This window comes from Salmo trutta, chromosome 37, assembly GCF_901001165.1.
Source record: "Salmo trutta chromosome 37, fSalTru1.1, whole genome shotgun sequence".
Lineage (NCBI taxonomy): Eukaryota > Metazoa > Chordata > Actinopteri > Salmoniformes > Salmonidae > Salmo > Salmo trutta.
Window position 1 is genome coordinate 32264967 of NC_042993.1, and position 18437 is coordinate 32283403.

The window sequence follows — 18437 nt, forward strand, 5'->3', positions numbered from 1 at the left end:
TTTGCCACAACTTTGGAAGTATGCTTGGGGTCATTGTCCATTTGGAAGACCCATTTGCGACCAAGCTTTAACTTCCTGACTGATGTTTTGAGATGTTGCTTCAATATATCCACATCATTTTCCTGCCTCATGATGCCATCTATTTTGTGAAGTGCACCAGTCCCTCCTGCAGCAAAGCACCCCCACAACATGATGCTGCCACCCCGTGCTTCACGGTTTTGATGGTGTTCTTTGACTTGCAAGCCTCCCCCTTTTTCCTCCAAACATAACGATGGTCATTATGGCCAAACAGTTCTATTTTTGTTTCATCAGACCAGAGGACATTTCTCCAAAAAGTACGATCTTTGTCCCCATGTGCAGTTGCAAACCGTAGTCTGTCTTTTTTATGGTGGTTTTGGAGCAGTGGCTTCTTCTTTGCTGAGCGGCCTTTCAGGTTGTGTTGATATAGGACTTGTTTTACTCTGGATATAGATACTTGTGTACCTGTTTCCTCCAGCACACAAGGTCCTTTGCTGCTGTTCTGGGATTGATTTGCACTTTTCGCAAACAAAGTACATTCATCTCAAGTAGACAGAACGCATCTCCTTCCTGAGCAGTATGACGGCTGCGTGGTCCCATGGAGTTTATACTTGTGTACTATTGTTTGTTCAGATGAATGTGATACCTTCAGGAATTTGGAAATTGCTCCCAAGGATGAACCAGACTTGTGATGGTCTACAATTAATTTTTGAGGTCTTGGCTGATTTCTTTTGATTTTCCCAAGATGTCAAGCAAAGAGGCACTGAGTTTGAAGGTAGGCCTTGAAATACATCCACAGGTACACCTCCAATTGATGCAAATTATGTCAATTAGCCTATCAGAAGCTTCTAAAGCCATGACATCATTTTCTGGAATTTTCCAAGCTGTTTAAAGGCACAGTCAACTTAGTGTATCCACTGGAAGTGTGATACAGTGAATTATAAGTGAAGTAATCTGTCTGTATACAATTGTCTGGAAAATTATTTGTCATGCACAAAGTAGATGTCCTAACTGACTTGCCAAAACTATAGTTTGTGAACAAGAATTTTGTGAAGTGGTTGAAAAATGAGTTTTAATGACTCCAACCTAACTGTATGTAAACTTCCGACTTCAACTGTATGTATGTATGCATGTAAGTGAACTCAGCAAGAAAAGTAACGTCCTCTCACTGTCAATTGCGTTTATTTTCAGCAAACTTAACGTGTAAATATTTGTATGAACATAAGATTCAACAACTGAGACATTAACGGAACAAGTTCCACAGACATGTGACTAACATAAATGGAATAATGTGTCCCTGAACAAAGGGGGGGTCAAAATCAAAAGTAACAGTTAGTATTTGGTGAAGCCACCAGCTGAATTAAGTACTGCAGTGCATCTCCTCCTCATGGACTGCACCAGATTTGCCAGTTCTTGCTGTGAGATGTTACCCCACTATTCCACCAAGGCACCTGCAAGTTCCCGGACATTTCTGGGGGGAATGGCCCTAGCCCTCACCCTCCGATCCAACAGGTCCCAGATGTGCTCAATGGGATTGAGATCCGGGATCTTTGCTGGCCATGGCAGAACACTGACATTCCTGTCTTGCAGGAAATCACGCACAGAACGAGCAGTATGGCTGGTGGCATTGTCATGCTGGAGGGTCATGTCAGGATTAGCCTGCAGGAAGGGTACCACATGAGGGAGGAGGATGTCTTCCTTGTAACGCACAGCGTTGAGATTGCCTGCAATGACAACAAGCTCAGTCCGATGATGTTGTGACACACCACCCCAAACCATGACGGACCCTCCACCTCCAAATCGATCCCGCTCCAGAGTACAGGCCTCGGTGTAACGCTCATTCCTTTGACTATAATTATGAATCCAACCATCACCCCTGGTGAGACAAAACAGCGGCTCGTCAGTGAAGAGCACTTTTTGCCAGTCCTGTCTGGTCCAGCGATGATGGGTTTGTGCCCATAGGCGACGTTGTTGCCGGTGATGTCTGGTGAGGACCTGCCTTACAACAGGCCTTTAAGCCCTCAGTCCAGCCTCTCTCAGCCTATTGCGGACAGTCTGAGCACTGATGGAGGGATTGTGCGTTCCTGGTGTAACTCGGGCAGTTGTTGTTGCCATCCTGTACCTGTCCCGCAGGTGTGATGTTCGGATGTACCGATCCTGTGCAGGTGTTGTTACACGTGGTCTGCCACTGCGAGGACGATCAGCTGTCCGCCCTGTCTCCCTGTAGTGCTGTCTTAGGCGTCTCACAGTACGGACATTACAATTTATTGCCCTGGCCTCATCTGCAGTCCTCAATGCCTCCTTGCAGCATGCCTAAGGCACGTTCACGCAGACGAGCAGGGACCCTGGGCATCTTTCTTTTGGTGTTTTTCAGAGTCAGTAGAAAGGCCTCTTTAGTGTCCTAAGTTTCCATAACTGTGACCTTAATTGCCTACCATCTGTAAACTGTTAGTGTCTTAACGACCGTTCCACAGGTGCATGTTCATTAATTATGGTTCATTGAACAAGCATGGGGAAACAGTGTTTAAACCCTTTACATTGAAGATCTGTGATGTTATTTGGATAGGGTCCTGAAAAAGGGACGTTTCTTTTTTTGCTGAGTTTATGTATGCTTGTATGGAATCTTTTTATTATATGTGTGCATTTAGCGGTGTGTGCTCATATTTCATGCTACTCTCCCTTTGTATGATGATTGTCTGTGGCAGGGACTGTGCTGCAACCGTTGAGAATAATGGGCAGTTCTTCAAATCACACAGTGCTAGAATGGGCCGCAACCTTCATGTGTGAAAAGGTGTTCTTCCTCACACTCAGAGGATTTTACAGGTTTCTGCCTGTTGTTTTCCAAATGTGTAAAGCGTTTGCAGATGTAGCACTGCAAAATAATATCACCCAGCAGCATCTGTCAGAGTTTACGACAGGCCAAGCACATTTACCTTAAAAATCACCTCACCCGCCCCGGCAGCAGCGTGTGCCAGCAGCACTCCATCAGGATCACTACGGGCACACAAACACTCATTCAGGCACTGGCGCACCCATGTATGCCTAGACACACACACAGATTTATGTGTGTGTGTGCGCATGTGATACACAACCTCACGAGAACTAGGACCTTGCGCTCTCGTCTCTAGTTTTCCATTATTCTAAAGAGATGACGGGCCAAATGAGTTGTAATAGGATAAATGGAGTGCCTGTGTGTCTTAAGCCATATGGAGTTCCTTTGGCATGACTCATAATATATTATCTCAGACACACTGGTCTGATGCCTGATGCCATGCTCCAGCCCCTACAGACAGAGGGTTACACAGCGGTAGGAGGTGGCGGGAGGTAGGCAGTAAATAATTGAAAACATGACTGTTATTAGCGGCTTATTTCTGACCTTGGGTAGGTATGAGGACTCCTTGACTGAGGTCTGGCATGCGACGTCTGGACCTTGACTGGAAAGACTGGGTTGTGTCCAAAATGGCACCCTATTCCCTATGGGACCTGGTCAAAAGTATATAGGAATTAGGAAATACTGTAGGGTGCTATGGGAGACTCAGCCTGGATCTCCCCCAGTCAGTTTGTTCTCCCTGTGGTAGTGTGTAATTCCAGAACGTGATAAAGCAAGGGGTAATGTTTTGGGAACATGTCCAGTAAACAGATGGGATATGGCAGAGCTCCTGTATAGGATGTTTGTGATTTATTGGATGTGCTGGGCTGTGGGCTTCCTGCTACCTGTGGACATCTCTCACGCACACACAAACACACAAACGCATAAACACACACTGTTTCTGTTATAGACGCATCATTCAGCTCTCTTGCATCTCATCACATACACAAGCACATACACAGATGCACATCTCTCTCTCTCCTCTATTTTCCACACACAGACATACAGTTGAAGTCGGAAGTTTACATACACCTTAGCCAAACACATTTAAACTCCGTTCTTCACATTTCCAGACATTTAATCCTAGTAAACATTCCCTGTCTTAGGTCAGTTAGATCACCACTTTATTTTAAGAATGTGAAATGTCAGAATAATAGTAGAGATAATGATGTATTTCAGCTTTTATTTCTTTCATCACATTCCCAGTGGGCCAGAAGTGTACATACACTCAATTAGTATTTGGTAGCATTGCCTTTAAATTGTTTAACTTGGGTTAAAGATTGTGGGTAGCCTTCCACAAGCTTCCCACAATAAGTTGGATGAATGTTGGCCCATTCCTCCTGACAGAGCTGGTGTAACTGAGTCAGGTTTGTAGGCCTCCTTGCTCACAAAAGCTTTTTCAGTTCTGCCCACAAATTTTCTATGGGATTGAGGTCAGGGCTTTGTGATGGCCACTCCAATACCTTGACTTTGTTGTCCTTAAACCATTTTGCCACAACTTTAAGTATGCTTGGGGTCATTGTCCATTTGGAAGACCCATTTGCAACCAAGCTTTAACTTCCTGACTGATGTCTTGAGATGTTGCTTCAACATATCCAGATAATTTTCCCGCCTCATGATGCCATCTATTTTGTGAAGTGCACCAGTCCCTCCTGCAGCAAAGCACCCCCACAACATGATGCTGCCACCCCCGTGCTTCATGGTTGGGATAGAGTTCTTCGGCTTCCCTTTTTCCTCCAAACATAACGATGGTCATTATGGCCAAACAGTTCTATTTTTGTTTCATCAGACCAGAGGACATTTCTCCAAAAAGTACGATCTTTGTCCCCATGTGCAGTTGCAAACCGTAGTCTGGCTTTTTTTATGGCGGTTTTGGAGCAGTGGCTTCTTCCCTGCTGAGCGGCCTTTCAGGTTATGTCGATATAGGACTCGTTTTACTGTGGATATAGATACTTTTGTACCTGTTTCCTCCAGCATCTCCACAAGGTCCTTTGCTGTTGTTCTGGGATTGATTTGCACTTTTCGCACCAAAGTACGTTCATCTCTAGGAGACAGAACACGTCAGAACACTGTCTTCCTGAGTGGTATGACGGCTGCGTGGTGTTCAGATGAATGTGATACCTTCAGGCGTTTGGAAATTGCTCCCAAGGATGAACCAGACTTGTGGAGATCTTCCGGTTTTTTTATCTGATGTCTTGGCTGATTTCTTTTGATTTTCCCATGATGCCAGACTACGAGTTTGAAGGTAGGCCTTGAAATACATCCACAGGTACACCTCCAATTGACTCAAATGATGTCAATTAGCTTTAAAGCCATGGAATTTTCCAAGCTGTTTAAAGGAACATTCAACTTAGTGTATGTAAACTTCTGACCCACTGGAATTGTGATACAGTGAATTATAAGTGAAATAATCTGTCAGTATACAATTGTTGGAGAAATTACTTGTGTAATACACAAAGTAGATGTCCTAACCGACTTGCAAAACTAGTTTGTCAACAAGAAATTTGTGGAGTGATTGAAAAACGAGTTTTAGTGACTCCAACCTAACTGTATGTAAACTTCCGACTTCAACTGTATACACTCACACTCATCAGTAAGACATGTCTCTGTGTCTGCACATTGTTTTCCCTCCCAGTAAACAGATCTGTAGAGTGAGTATACAACACATACATTTGTTTTTCTCTAAATGGCCATTCATCTAAATGTGTCTTGTGGGAAATAAACTGAACAGTGAGTGTTATGGGAAAGTTGGCTCTCTCTCATCTCGCTCTTTCGTTCTCATACTCACTCTCTCTTTCTGTCCCTTTCTCTTTCACTGATATTACCTGGTATAACCTCTGTGTCACAACACACACACTGAAATCAGACCCCGGTGATGTCATCCCACACAATGTGTTGGGTAGGCTGCTCTCCTGGACCCAAAGTGGGGTGTCCCTTCAGAGTTCACTTTCATAGCAGCCACGTTGTATTCCTATTCACATCTATGCGCTCTCCTGCTTCTCACCTTTTTCCCTGTGCTTGTGGACTTCAATTCACAACACATCAGCTGTATGTGACCAGGCAAAAAAACCTTTCCAAGCCAAACCGTATCATAACCGCTACACACAGCCTAGATCATTGTCACAATTTGTTCAAAACTGTTTAACTATTGTATTGCTCACTCGGAGTCAACTACTCACAACATGTGCTAGCTCACAACTGCAGTGCTAGCTAGCAGTAGCTTATGCTTTCAGTACAAGATTCATTCTCTAATCCTTTGATTGGGTGGACAACATGTCAGTTCATGCTACAAGAACTCTAATAGGTTGATGGACGTCCTACGGAAGATGTCATAATTACTGTGTAAGTCTATGGAAGGGGGTGAGAACCATGCGCCTCGTCAATGTAACCAGAGGAGGACGGAAGCTAGCTGTCCTCCAGCTACACCATGGTGCTACCCTACAGAGTGCTGTTGAGACTACTGTAGACCTTCATTACAAAACAGTGTGTTTTAATTAATTATTTGGTGACATACGAATATATTTAGTGTAGTTATATCTAAAAATGAAATTCACTGAGGAGGATGGTTCTCCCCTGAAGCAAACAGTGAGGCTGACAGGGTGGCCAGGATTGTGGATGGGGGTAGAAGACTGGCAGTAGCCTAGGGAGGACATCCCGCATTTAGAACCTGGCTCCAAGTGGCTCTCTTTACAGACATGCCAGAGATAGATAAGACAAATAGAAGTACAGTATAAAAACACACAAAACACACTAGCTGACCACATCAAAGAAGAGACACATTGTAGAGTGGACATGATGTTGTGTGTGTGTGTGTGTGTGTGTGTGTGTGTGTGTGTGTGTGTGTGTGTGTGAGATAAATCACATACAGGGGCCCTCTAATCCCAGGCTCCTCTTTACCAAGCACTCCATCAGGATCACCACAGACATACAGACAAGCTACACACACATACACACACACACACACACACACGCCCAGCGACCTCTGCTCCTAATCCTTATCCCAACTCCACGCCTTCCTCCCTCTTATCCCTTCATCTCTCCATCCATTGGGGTAAAGGGAGCACTTAACATTATGAATGGAGGAGAGTCTCATCTCATCCACTCCATGAAGAGATGTGAGGGGCTACAGCAGAGAGGTATATTAAGGCTGGCCAATTCAACTCCTCAGCGTCCTACCCTGGTCTGTTTGAAGAGAATGTCTCCTCTTGTCCTCTCAAAGCCCTTATACCCTTTAAATATTCACTACAATACCAGATGCCATTGCTCTCCACTCTCACACACACACACACGCCCACTCAACCTGAACTCAGGCCTCAGTAAAAGGGCTGACGTGCCAGCATAGTTAGTCAATCCCTCTTTCTCTCTGTCTCAATCTGGCCGTCTCCGAAACAACTTTCATAACATGCCAGCTTGGAACGCAATAAAATGGACTAGCTACTCAGGATGTGAACTGGACTTTGATGGTAACCAAACCTAATTTCACCTTTCCCATCATATTGGTTCCTCCATTGGTCCATCCTTTGAAAGGGTGTGGTGTTTTTTTAAATCCAAGAATTAGGTCTGATACAAATCCAGCCAGCACCAGTGGCATTTGAATCTCTAGTAAAGGGGTATGATAGGCCGACAAAAGAAAACACTTTATTGACCAAAGGACAGTTTTCTACGAAGAGTTTTGGGAGAGTGGATTACTTCTTCCAATGACTTTCAGCAAATTACTTCTACATATTTTTGTCCCGACGCTTAGTTTGAACTTTTACCTACAGCAATGAGGTAATTTAGGGATCTAAGCGTTATCAGCTAGTCTGACTTTGTTTCTCCCATAATAGCCCTTGTGAGGAGTGAAAAGTGACAACAGAAATGGATTTCAATCAAACAAGGGTGATAAGGCCAACACTTTTGATTTGGTGAGGGTCAGTGGTATCTGAGTCTGAAGGATAGAGGCCTTGTGAACTCTAACCCAGTCTTTTTTTAGATAAGTAGTGGTCTAAAATACAGGAGTAAATGGAATCCAATCAGACCTCTATCTCTCCATATCATGCCTCACAGTGTGATGTCTGCTCCTACAGTATGTGTGACATACCCTTAGCTGCTGCAGATGGAAAAGCTGTACAAACTGACCCTAACAACCCCCCCTCCTCCATACACACAATTTTTCTAGGAGCTGCTGAAGGACCCTCTGTATATCGGGCTGAGACACAAGAGGATTCGAGGCCAGGCCTATGATGACCTGCTGGAGGAGTTTATGAAGGCAGTGTCGGACAGGTACAGTAGAGCTATTTTCACACTACTGAGCCAAGCCGAGCTAAGCCGAGATATACTGGAACCTAGCTGGAAAGGATCACGTGCCCAAAAAAGTATCTGAGCCAGCACAGTATGGTTAAGGTTAACCCTATAGTGAAAATTAGGTATATGACTACTGCCCAAGAATCACACCAACATTTCCGTCTTCTACACTGTTTTATCTAAAGTTCAGGATGGTGACTCTGAAAGGGTTAATGCACTAATGCCCTTATCAGCCTAGGAACAGCATATGAAGAGTTGATTTTCAAAACGCTATATCCACCAATTTTTTTCACATTTGTGTTTTTTCATAAAAAAGTATTGCTTATGGGTACCTTCATGTGTGGGCAAAACGCTGTATATCCATTGTTTAGCTGGAATGGAATGTTCGTATGCTTTATATTTGACTGTGATATGTCTCTCTACTAGCTATCTTAAGATGAGTGCAATTACTGTAAATCACTCTGGATAAGAGCATCTGCTAAATGACTAAAATGTCAAATGCAAATGTTTTGCATACAGATCCCATATTACTGTTTAGAATTATTTTTAAAACATGTTTTAAATATTGATGTCACAAATGTATCATTTGTGCAGTTCTTTATTAAGAATGAAGCTATTTGTTATATTTGACTGTGTAAAACCTAGCAGTACTACTTATTTCTCTGAGAGTAAGGCGGATGTATAGCATGTTGCTTTAAAACATGATTATTTGGCTCTGAAATGAAACCAAGTGAAAGAGTTTAAACAAATACATTTCTTTCAATGATCAGTCGTGATTAGATAGTGAAAAAAAACTCACCAGTCACATCATTTCTTTAAACAATAAAAGCTAATTTACCAACGTTTCTGAAAATGGATATATAGCGTTTTTGAATAACACTTCATATATATACAGTGAGACTCAAGTATTTGGACAGTGACAATTTTTGTTGTTGTTTTGGCTCTGTACTCCAGCACTTTGGATTTGAAATGATACATTGACTATAAGGTTAAAGTGCAGACTGTCAGCTTAAATATCGGGTAAACCATTTAGAAATGGCAGCGGTTTTTGTTCATAGTCCCCCCCATTTTAGACAACCAAAATGATTTGGATGAATTCACTTATATGATATGGATAATCATGAATGAATTGTGAATAATGACACCCCCAAGACATGCTAACCTCTTACCAATAACAGCGTAGGTTAAAATTTTATATCACACCCCCAAGACATGCTAACCTCTTACCATTACCAATAACAGCGTAGGTTAACATTTAATATCATACCCCCAAGACATGCTAACCTCTTACCATTACCAATAACAGCGTAGGTTAACATTTTATATCACACCCCCAAGACATGCTAACCTCTTACCATTACCAATGACAGCGTAGGTTAACATTTTATATCACACCCCCAAGACATGCTAACCTCTTACCATTACCAATAACAGCGTAGGTTAACATTTTGGGGGGGATTGTGATATTTATGCCTCTAACTTTCTCTCTCATCATTATTCACAATTCTTTATGATTATCCATAATCGTAGTAGCATCCACATTAATGTCGAAGTGTTTAGAAACATATTCTATTCTTATTTACAATAAAAGTGATTCCAAAACTACACAGCACGTTATTTACCATTAATGTCTATTGGGCACTTATTGCAGGCACTTTGATGATATTGTTTACGATAAGTAGCCTATAGTACTGAAATGAAATAAGTTTGCTAATATGGGTGATTGTTAATGGTACAATTGATGGCTTCAACCATCAAACTAGTAGTAGTAGGATGATAAATAAAAAAACTGGTGCACATTAATGTTAACTTAATGTGTTAGAAACTATTTTTTAACATTAATGTTTTTATCTTTCTATTTATTGTTATTGCATCAATTCAGGCAATTTATCGCGATATGGATATTTGTCCATGTCGCCCAGCTTTAGTCAACATACTGTTCTAAGCCTGCGTGTCGACATGTTGTCATACTATAGTTTCGATGATACATCAGACGAAAGAGCACAGAGTCGTTCTCAAGCTGACCTCTTGCTGATTCTGTTACATGGTGTTGTGGGTCTACCGAGCTTATACATCATATCTGAGCCTTCAGTTTACACTGGTTGGAATGTGAGGGTGTTATGTGCATCTGGTTTGTGGGTAGAGGCCCTTTCTGAGTGCTGACTTAAGTGGTCAGACACTGAGAAAGATATCCGACCACACTATGAGTTCTCCATTCACCATGTTTCTAAACGCTCTCTTTCTCACACACACACACACACACACACACACACACACACACACACACACACACCAACAGACCCATCATATCCTGCAGCCTAGTGATGTAACCAATCTAGCCCTTTCAAATCCCAGTCTCCAAAACGTTCAGTGTTGTGCTTGACATGGCAGGATAGGTTTGGTTAGAGATGGGCTCGCTGGGCTTAGATGCATAACTGGATATAGGGCTGTTTGGTATTCCATATCTACATTAGGTTTGTACATTCATATTGGATATTTTATCACTTTGTGGGGATGGATCAATGACTGTATAAATAAGGGGATGAATATGGAGAGGCCTATACTTTCCCCTTGGGCTTGGAGTGTGTCCAGTCCTGTCACTGTAGTGACTGAAGTTTTGGCTTCGGTGACACAAAGCTGTCCCTGACCACCCCTGGTCACGTGTTGCCTTGCTTAATGTAAGACCAGCTCAGCTCCACAGAGGCCAGAGCAGAGCAGAGACCAGGGTCTGGTGCCTCTCCAACTGGCAGGGGAAAGACATGACTCCTTAATAACCGGGTGGCTTCACAACTCCGGGGAATGGCAGAGCTTTTCCCCGAAAGAGCCGGATTGGTGGAAAACAAATGATTATGGGGTTGGAGATTGAATGAATGAAGGAGTGAATCAATGATTATAGTCTGGGAGTTTTTATAATATTCTTGTTTCATTTTGAGAGAAACAGAGCGAGCTCTTAGGCGGGCCGTGCACTCATTTGGAACCACTTTATATTCTGAAGCTGCTTTTTATACTCATGCTGCCTCGTATATTTTTATATATTCGCTCATCAAAGGCCGTGCAAGCATTTGTCATTGATTTCAGGCCAAGGTCTTGTCCAAGGTGGCTCCTGTGAAACAGTCTACGTGTGTCCCCTCTCCTTTAGTCGCTGGCCAGACTATTGGAAAAGAATACAGAAAGAAACACTCCGATCAGTCAACACGCTCCCCCGCAATATTTTAAACCAGAGGAACCAAGGACCACCAAGAGTCTAGACACTGTTCAAGTCTTTGATCTTTTGGGTGAAGAGCCCTCTCTAACTGCTTAACAGGATACATTTCCTTTGCAATCCAATTGGTTCTATGAGAGTTGGCCTCCTCAGGTTTGCATGAATTGGGGTTGGTGTAGAGGGCAGCACGCAAGGCATTTCAATGCCTGAAAAGTCGAGGATCTTTTTTACTTCTGCCCCTCTCTGTGCCTCTCGACCATTTCCCCCACGTTTTTGTCCCCATGTCAAATAATTTAATGAGCAAAGATTCTCTCTTTTGAACCCAACAACTCTGTCATCCGTCTTTCTGTTTGTCCATCGTCATGGTTACAGGGCCAGCTTTGGGTTAAACCTCTTTGGTGGATGGGGATGGAGGGGGAGAAGGAATGCAGACTGTTTCCGTCTTTAATGATGGAGAGGGGATTTTGGGAAATAATGCGTGTTGCTGAGAGATGTTTGCTCTCTGGGGGAGAGAAGGAAAGAGGGAGGCGAGACGCTGGGGCTTTATTAAGAAGGCTTAGTTCCCAGCCTCTCTGGCCTTTCAGCCCCCAAGGCCCCTCAGCCCCCCAGGGACACTTAAAGAACAGGCAGCCAATGTGGATGCACACACAGGGAGATGGAAACAAATACTGAGCTAGCAGGGCCTGACCCTGGCGTGTGTGTGTGTGTGTGTGTGTGTGTGTGTGTGTGTGTGTGTGTGTGTGTGTACTGTACAGGTATATGTAAAGTTTAGGACAGTGTGAGTTATCCTGCTTGGACAGAGTGCCCTTGTCCATGACATTCTTTATGGAGGCCAGCGGCTCCCTGGTATTCACGCAGAGGAACAAGACCCACTCTATGCATCCTTCTGTCGCCCCCTCAAACCTGGAAATAGAGGACACTTCCGGAAAGATTCCAGGTACAAGTTCAGGTTTCATCGGGCCTGGAATTAAGTTGCCTCGAGGAGCCAGGGTCTTTAATTTGTCCTCTTTATCCCACGCGCCGGTCCAGACGTAACACCGCCGCGTCTGAGCGATCCTCCACATGGGAAATCGGCTGTCATCTCTCATAGCCATCTTGGATTTTTTTTCAGACCAGTATCAAACATTTTAGTGTGTCAAAAGGCTTTGCACTCACTGTAGGGGAAGTTTGGCAGTTAGTGAGAAACCTCAGCGCCCCATCAAAAGGTGATAGTCTTAAGTGTTTTCCCGTTTCGGCAAGTTATTTCCTTCAGTACGAATGTGTATTATCCACGCAAGCCGTAAATCACAGAAGAATGAAAGTGTCAAGAACAAAAGAGGTCTGTATTGGGCTGGTGACGTCCCCCAGATGGCTTTAGCAGTGCTAGGAAAGTATCATATTGATGGAGGCCTCATCTGTGCACTCCACCCCTAGTCCATTCGCCAATGAGTAGCCGATATCAGTGAAAAGTGTGTGTGTGTGTGTGTGTGTGTGTGTGTGTGTGTGTGTGTGTGTGCGCGTGTGTCACATATAAACCTCATGAAGCAACACTTGTTGTCTGCAAAAAATTACAATTCTGATGATTTCCAAATAGAGGCAGCTGGTCATCGTTATCTCTAATTGGGGATCATATTTAAGTTGTTGTTTTTCCCACTAGTGTTTGTGGGAGATTATTTTGAGTTAGTGCACGTTGTACCTCTTCATCACGTGTTTTTTATATATATATATATATTTTTTAAATAGTTTATTGTATGTATTGCATAGTTTCACATATAAATAAAGATGTGGAACGATGCAATACATACTATAAAAAAACAACAAACTGTGACTTTAGAGTTAGTGCATGTTGTACCTCGTCGTCACGGTTTGTTGTTTTTTTATAGTATATTGCATCGTTCCACATCTTTATTTATATGTGAAACTATGCAATACATACAATAAACTATTTAAAAAATATATATAAAAAAACACGTGCACTAACTCAAAATAATCTCCCACAAACCTCATTAGCTAGCTAGCAAGCTAACACCCGGGTAACTTTACCAGTATATCCAAACATTTGGGGCCACAGAAAAAAAGGAAAAGGGATAGCTTCTTCAGGAGATGATCATAGCAAGGAATGAATGGCCGGTATTTGTATCAACATGTAAACTGTCTTTCAAAGATAATTCGTAAATATCTCAATCGATTTTAATACAAAGCTTAATTTTTTCTGGTGCTCCTAGATTTTATGTTGTGCACCTAACTTTTTAAAGTTGTGAGCACCAGTACTACCAATATTTTTTTTATTTAGTTAGAGCCCTGGATGAGACACCATTCTTCCACGAGAAATTCCTTAATTTAGTGTTTTGTTGATGGTGGTGGAAAACGCTGTCCAGGCGCCACTCCAGAATCTCCAATAAGTGTTCAATTGGGTTGAGATCTGTTGACTGACACACACACACTTTAAAACCCTATGCTCCTATGAGACCCTTCTTTCAAAGTCAATGAGATCTCTTCTCCTAGACATGGTAACCAAAATAATGGGCAACTGGGCATTCTGATACATTACCCTAAATATGATAGGATGTTAATTGCTTAATTAACTCAAGTGTTTACTTTATTTTTGCAGTTACCTGTTGGTCTGTGAAAGAGGTGTCCAGTCATGTGTTACCTTGTCTTGTTCTTACCTTTGTGGTGTGATGTCCTATAGACCTACTGGGCTGGAGAGGCCTTGGCCACTGTCTATGTTTCCCTACAGAGAAAATGGGGAATTCTGAGAGGATGATAATGAGACAAGTAACAATTCTGATGTTTATAAGACTTAGCTTAACACTATCTAATTGCAGATATCCAAACAAAAACAAAAAGTGCAAGTACTGCAAATCTCAATGAGCAAAGCCAGTAGTACCACCATCAAGGAGTGAATTTGGTGCCGAAGAAGATGTCCGCTGTTTTACAAATACATTAAAAACTGTAATATTTTATGTTTCACCGAGTCGTGGCTGAATGACGACATGATTAACATACAGCTGGCGGGTTTTAAGCTTTTTCGGCAGAATAGAACAGCGGCCTCTGGTAAGACAAGGGGCGGCGGCCTATGTAAATTTGTAAACAACAGTTGGTGCAGGAAATCGAAGGAAGTCTCGAGGTTTTGCTCGCCTGAGGAAGAGTGATGATAAGCTGTAGACCACACTAGAACACAGCTGAAGAGTCTCATGATAAGCTGTAGACCACACTATTTACCAAGAGAGTTTACATCCATTTTTTTCGTAGCTCTCTATATACCACCGCAGACCGATGCTGGCACTAAGACCACACTCAGTGAGCTGTATATGGCCATAAACAAACAGGAATACGCTCATCCAGAGGCGGCGCTCCTAGTGGCCGGGGACTTTTATGCAGGGAATCTCATCAGTTTTACCTAATTTCTATCAGAATATTAAATGTGCAACCAGAGGTGGAAAAATACTCCAGACCACCTTTACTCCACACACAGAGACACGTATAAAGCTCTCCCTCGCCCTCCATTTGACAACTCTGACCATAATTCTATCCTCCTGATTCCTGCTTACAAGCAAAAACTAAAGCAGGAAGCATCAGTGACTCGGTCAATAAGAACGTTTTCAGATGAAGCAGATGCTAAGCTACAGGACTGTTTTGCTAGCACAGACTGGAATATGTTCCGGGATTCTTCCGATGGCATTGAGGAGCACACCACGTCAGTCACTGGCTTCATCAATAAGTGCATCAATGACGTCGTCCCCACAGTGACCGTACGTACATACCCCAACCAGAAGCCATGGATTACAGGCAACATCCGCACTGAGCTAAAGGGTAGAGTTGTTGCTTTCAAGGAACCCTGAAGCCTATAAGAAATCCTGCTATGCCCTCCAACGAACCATCAAACAAGCAAAACGTCAATACAGGACTAAGATTGAATCGTAGTACACCGGCTCTGACGCTCGTCGGATGTGCCAAGGCTGGCAAACTATTACAGACTACAAAGGGAAGCACAGCCACGAGCTGCCCAGTGACACAAATCTACCAGACGAGCTGAATTACTTCTGTGCTCGCTTCGAGGCAAATAACACTGAAACATGCATGAGAGCACCAGCGGTTCTGGACAACTGTGTAATCAGACTCTCCGTAGCCGATGTGAGTAAGACCTTTAAACAGGTCAACATTCACAAGGCCGTAGGGCCAGACAGATTACCAGGACGTGTACTCCGAGCATGCGCTGACCAACTAGCAAGTGTCTTCAGTGACATTTTCAACCTATCCCTGACTGAGTTTATAATACCAACATGTTTCAAGCAGACCAACATAGTCCCTGTTCCCAAGAACACTAAGGTAACCTGCCTAAATGACTACCAACCTGTAGCACTCACATCTGTAGCCATGAAGTGCTTTGAAAGGCTGGTCATGGGTCACATCAACACCATTATCCCAGAAACACTAGATCCACTCCAATTTGCAGACCGACCCAACAGATCCACAGATGATGCAGTCTCTATTGCACTCAACACTGCCCTTTCCCACCTGGCCAAAAGGAACAACTATGTGAGAATGCCATTCATTGACGTCAACTCAGCGCTCAACACCATAGTGCCCTCAAAGCTCATCACTAAGCTAAGGACCCTGGGACTAAACACGTCCCTCTGCAACTGGATCCTGGACTTCCTGACTGGCCGCCCCCAGGTGGTAAGGGTAGGGAACAACACATCCGCCACGCTGATCCTCAACACGTGGGGCCCCTCAGGGGTGCATGCTCAGTCCCCTCCTGTACTCCCTGTTCACTCATGACTGCATGGCCAGGCACGACTCCAACACCATCAGCAAGTTTGCTGATGACACAACAGTGGTAGGCCTGATCACCAACAACGATGACACAGCCTATATGGAGGAGGTCAGAGATCTTGTCGTGTGGTGCCAGGACAACAACCTCTCCCTCAACGTGATCAAGACAAAGGAGATGATTGTGGACTACAGGAAAAGGAGTACCAAGCACGCCCCCATTCTCATCGACGGAGCTGTAGTGGAACAGGTTGAGAGCTTCAAGTTCCTTGATGTCCACATCACCAACAAACTATCATGGTACAAACACTAAGACAATCGTGAAGAGGGCACGACAAAGCCTATTCCCCCTCAGGAGACTGAAAAGATTTGGCATGGGCCCCCAGATCCTCAAAAGTTTCTACAGCTGCACCATCGAGAGCATCCTTACTGGTTGCATCACTGCCTGGTATGGCAACTGCTCGGCCTTCGACCACAAGGCGCTACAGAGTGTAGTGCGTACGGGCCAGTACATCACTGGGGCCAAGCTTCCTGCCATCCAGGATCTCTATATCAGGCGGTGTCAGAGGAAGGCCCTAAAAATTGTCACAGACTCCATTCACCCTAGTCATAGACTTTTCTCTCTACTACCGCACGGCAAGCGGTACCGGAGCGCCAAGTCGAGGTCCAAAAGGCTTCTTAACAGCTTCTACTCCCAAGCCATAAGACTCCTGAACAGCTAATCAAATGGCTACCCAGACCCCTCTTTAACGCTGCTGCTACTCAATGTTTACAATCTATGCATGGTGACTTTAACTCTACATGCATGTACATATTACCTCAATTACCTCAACTAACCGGTGCCCCCTGTATATAGCCTCGCTTGTTATTTTACTGCTGCTGTTTAATTACTTGTTACTTTTATTTTCAATTTTTTACTTAACACATTTTTTTATTTATTTTGTAATTAATAATTTCACTGTAGGGTTTACACTTGTTGTATTCGGCGCATGTGACAAATAATATTTGATTTGATCAAGAGCCTTTTTACCTTTACACATTACTGGATTGTCTAGGTCGTATCCCTTTCTCAAACCACTCCTCGGGGTCCCCCAGACGTTTAACCATTTTATTGTAGTCCTGAACGAGCACACCTGATTGACTAATTGAGGATTAATTGACAAGTTGAATCAGGTTTGTTATCTCTGGAATAGTTCAAATACATGGCACGGCTGGGGGTCCCCAAGGAGAGTTTTGGGGTGATTTCTTTCCATGGCTGTCTTTACATCTCTCTCTTCTTGGTCTCACTATCCCCACTGTCTGTTCATTCTTCATTACTCTCTTCTTTCTCCCAAAACCTCTTAGTCTCCTTTCTTTTCCTCATCCCACTCTTTCTTTGTCATTTCGTGGATTTTGAATCCCCTGGTGCAACCGTCACCTGTCCGTTCTTCATCTGTCTGGAAATTCACATTATTTTCCTCATCACCCTCTTTCTCTTCCTTCTTCTAATTTGTTTCAAAACTCTCACTATCATCAATATCAGTCCATTCAGTGTTCTCAACGTCGGTCTCCCAATCACACAGGAGGGCATGCAATCCGGAATATGTCGTCACTCACTTTCCATGTCTTCCTCTTTCCTTCTATTTTACGTAAGTTTACTTATCGCCTTCTCTTTTATCACCTCTTTCACACTTCTTCTTCTCTCTTTTATCACCTCTCCCCCATTTCTTTGTACCATTATCCTCTCCAGGTACATGACTTCCTTCCTCTCTTTTGTCATTTAGTTACTAATTCTCTCCTGCAGACTGAGTTCCTTTCTCTGCATGTCCTCACTGTTCCTGTCTGGATATCGCCACACTCCCAACTTGACCTCCGACTTTCCGTCATTCTCGATGGCCATCAGTTCCGCTATCCTCTTTCTCTCCTCCAGTTCTCTCCTTTTCCACTTATCTTGATTGCTCACTAATTGAGGATCTCCTCGTCCATCAACTCATCTCTATCCACCTCCCATATCCCCTTCTCCTTCTTCCTCTCATCCGCCCTCCTTTTTTCTTCTCTCTCCCCGTTTGCCCATTCCTCCAACATCACCCGCAGGTTCTTTGTCATTCTATTCACTTCCATCTTCACCTTCTCACCCATCTTCCTCTATTAAGGCTTCTCCAGCCTCTCATACCCGTTGTCCTTTCTCTCCATCCAGCCTCATGCCTCTACCGAGCTGGATTTTGAATGGGGCGTGTGTCATCATGAGTCTGCGCATTAGCCTGCATACTTTTTCAAAGTTTCTCTCCTGCGTCTCCAGCAGGCCCATCTCCTCACTGAAACACCAGTCGT

At 43.6% G+C, this 18437-nt stretch overlaps 1 protein-coding gene across 1 annotated transcript in view; it reads left to right on the plus strand.

Moving 5' to 3' along the window:
• LOC115177385 (NADP-dependent malic enzyme) overlaps positions 1 to 18437 on the plus strand; it is a 126812-nt gene that overhangs the window by 91785 nt on the left and 16590 nt on the right. The window contains exon 6 of the mRNA XM_029738111.1: positions 8046 to 8149. Within this exon, the coding sequence (XP_029593971.1) occupies positions 8046 to 8149 (104 nt within the window). The remainder of the gene's footprint in view (positions 1 to 8045; positions 8150 to 18437) is intronic.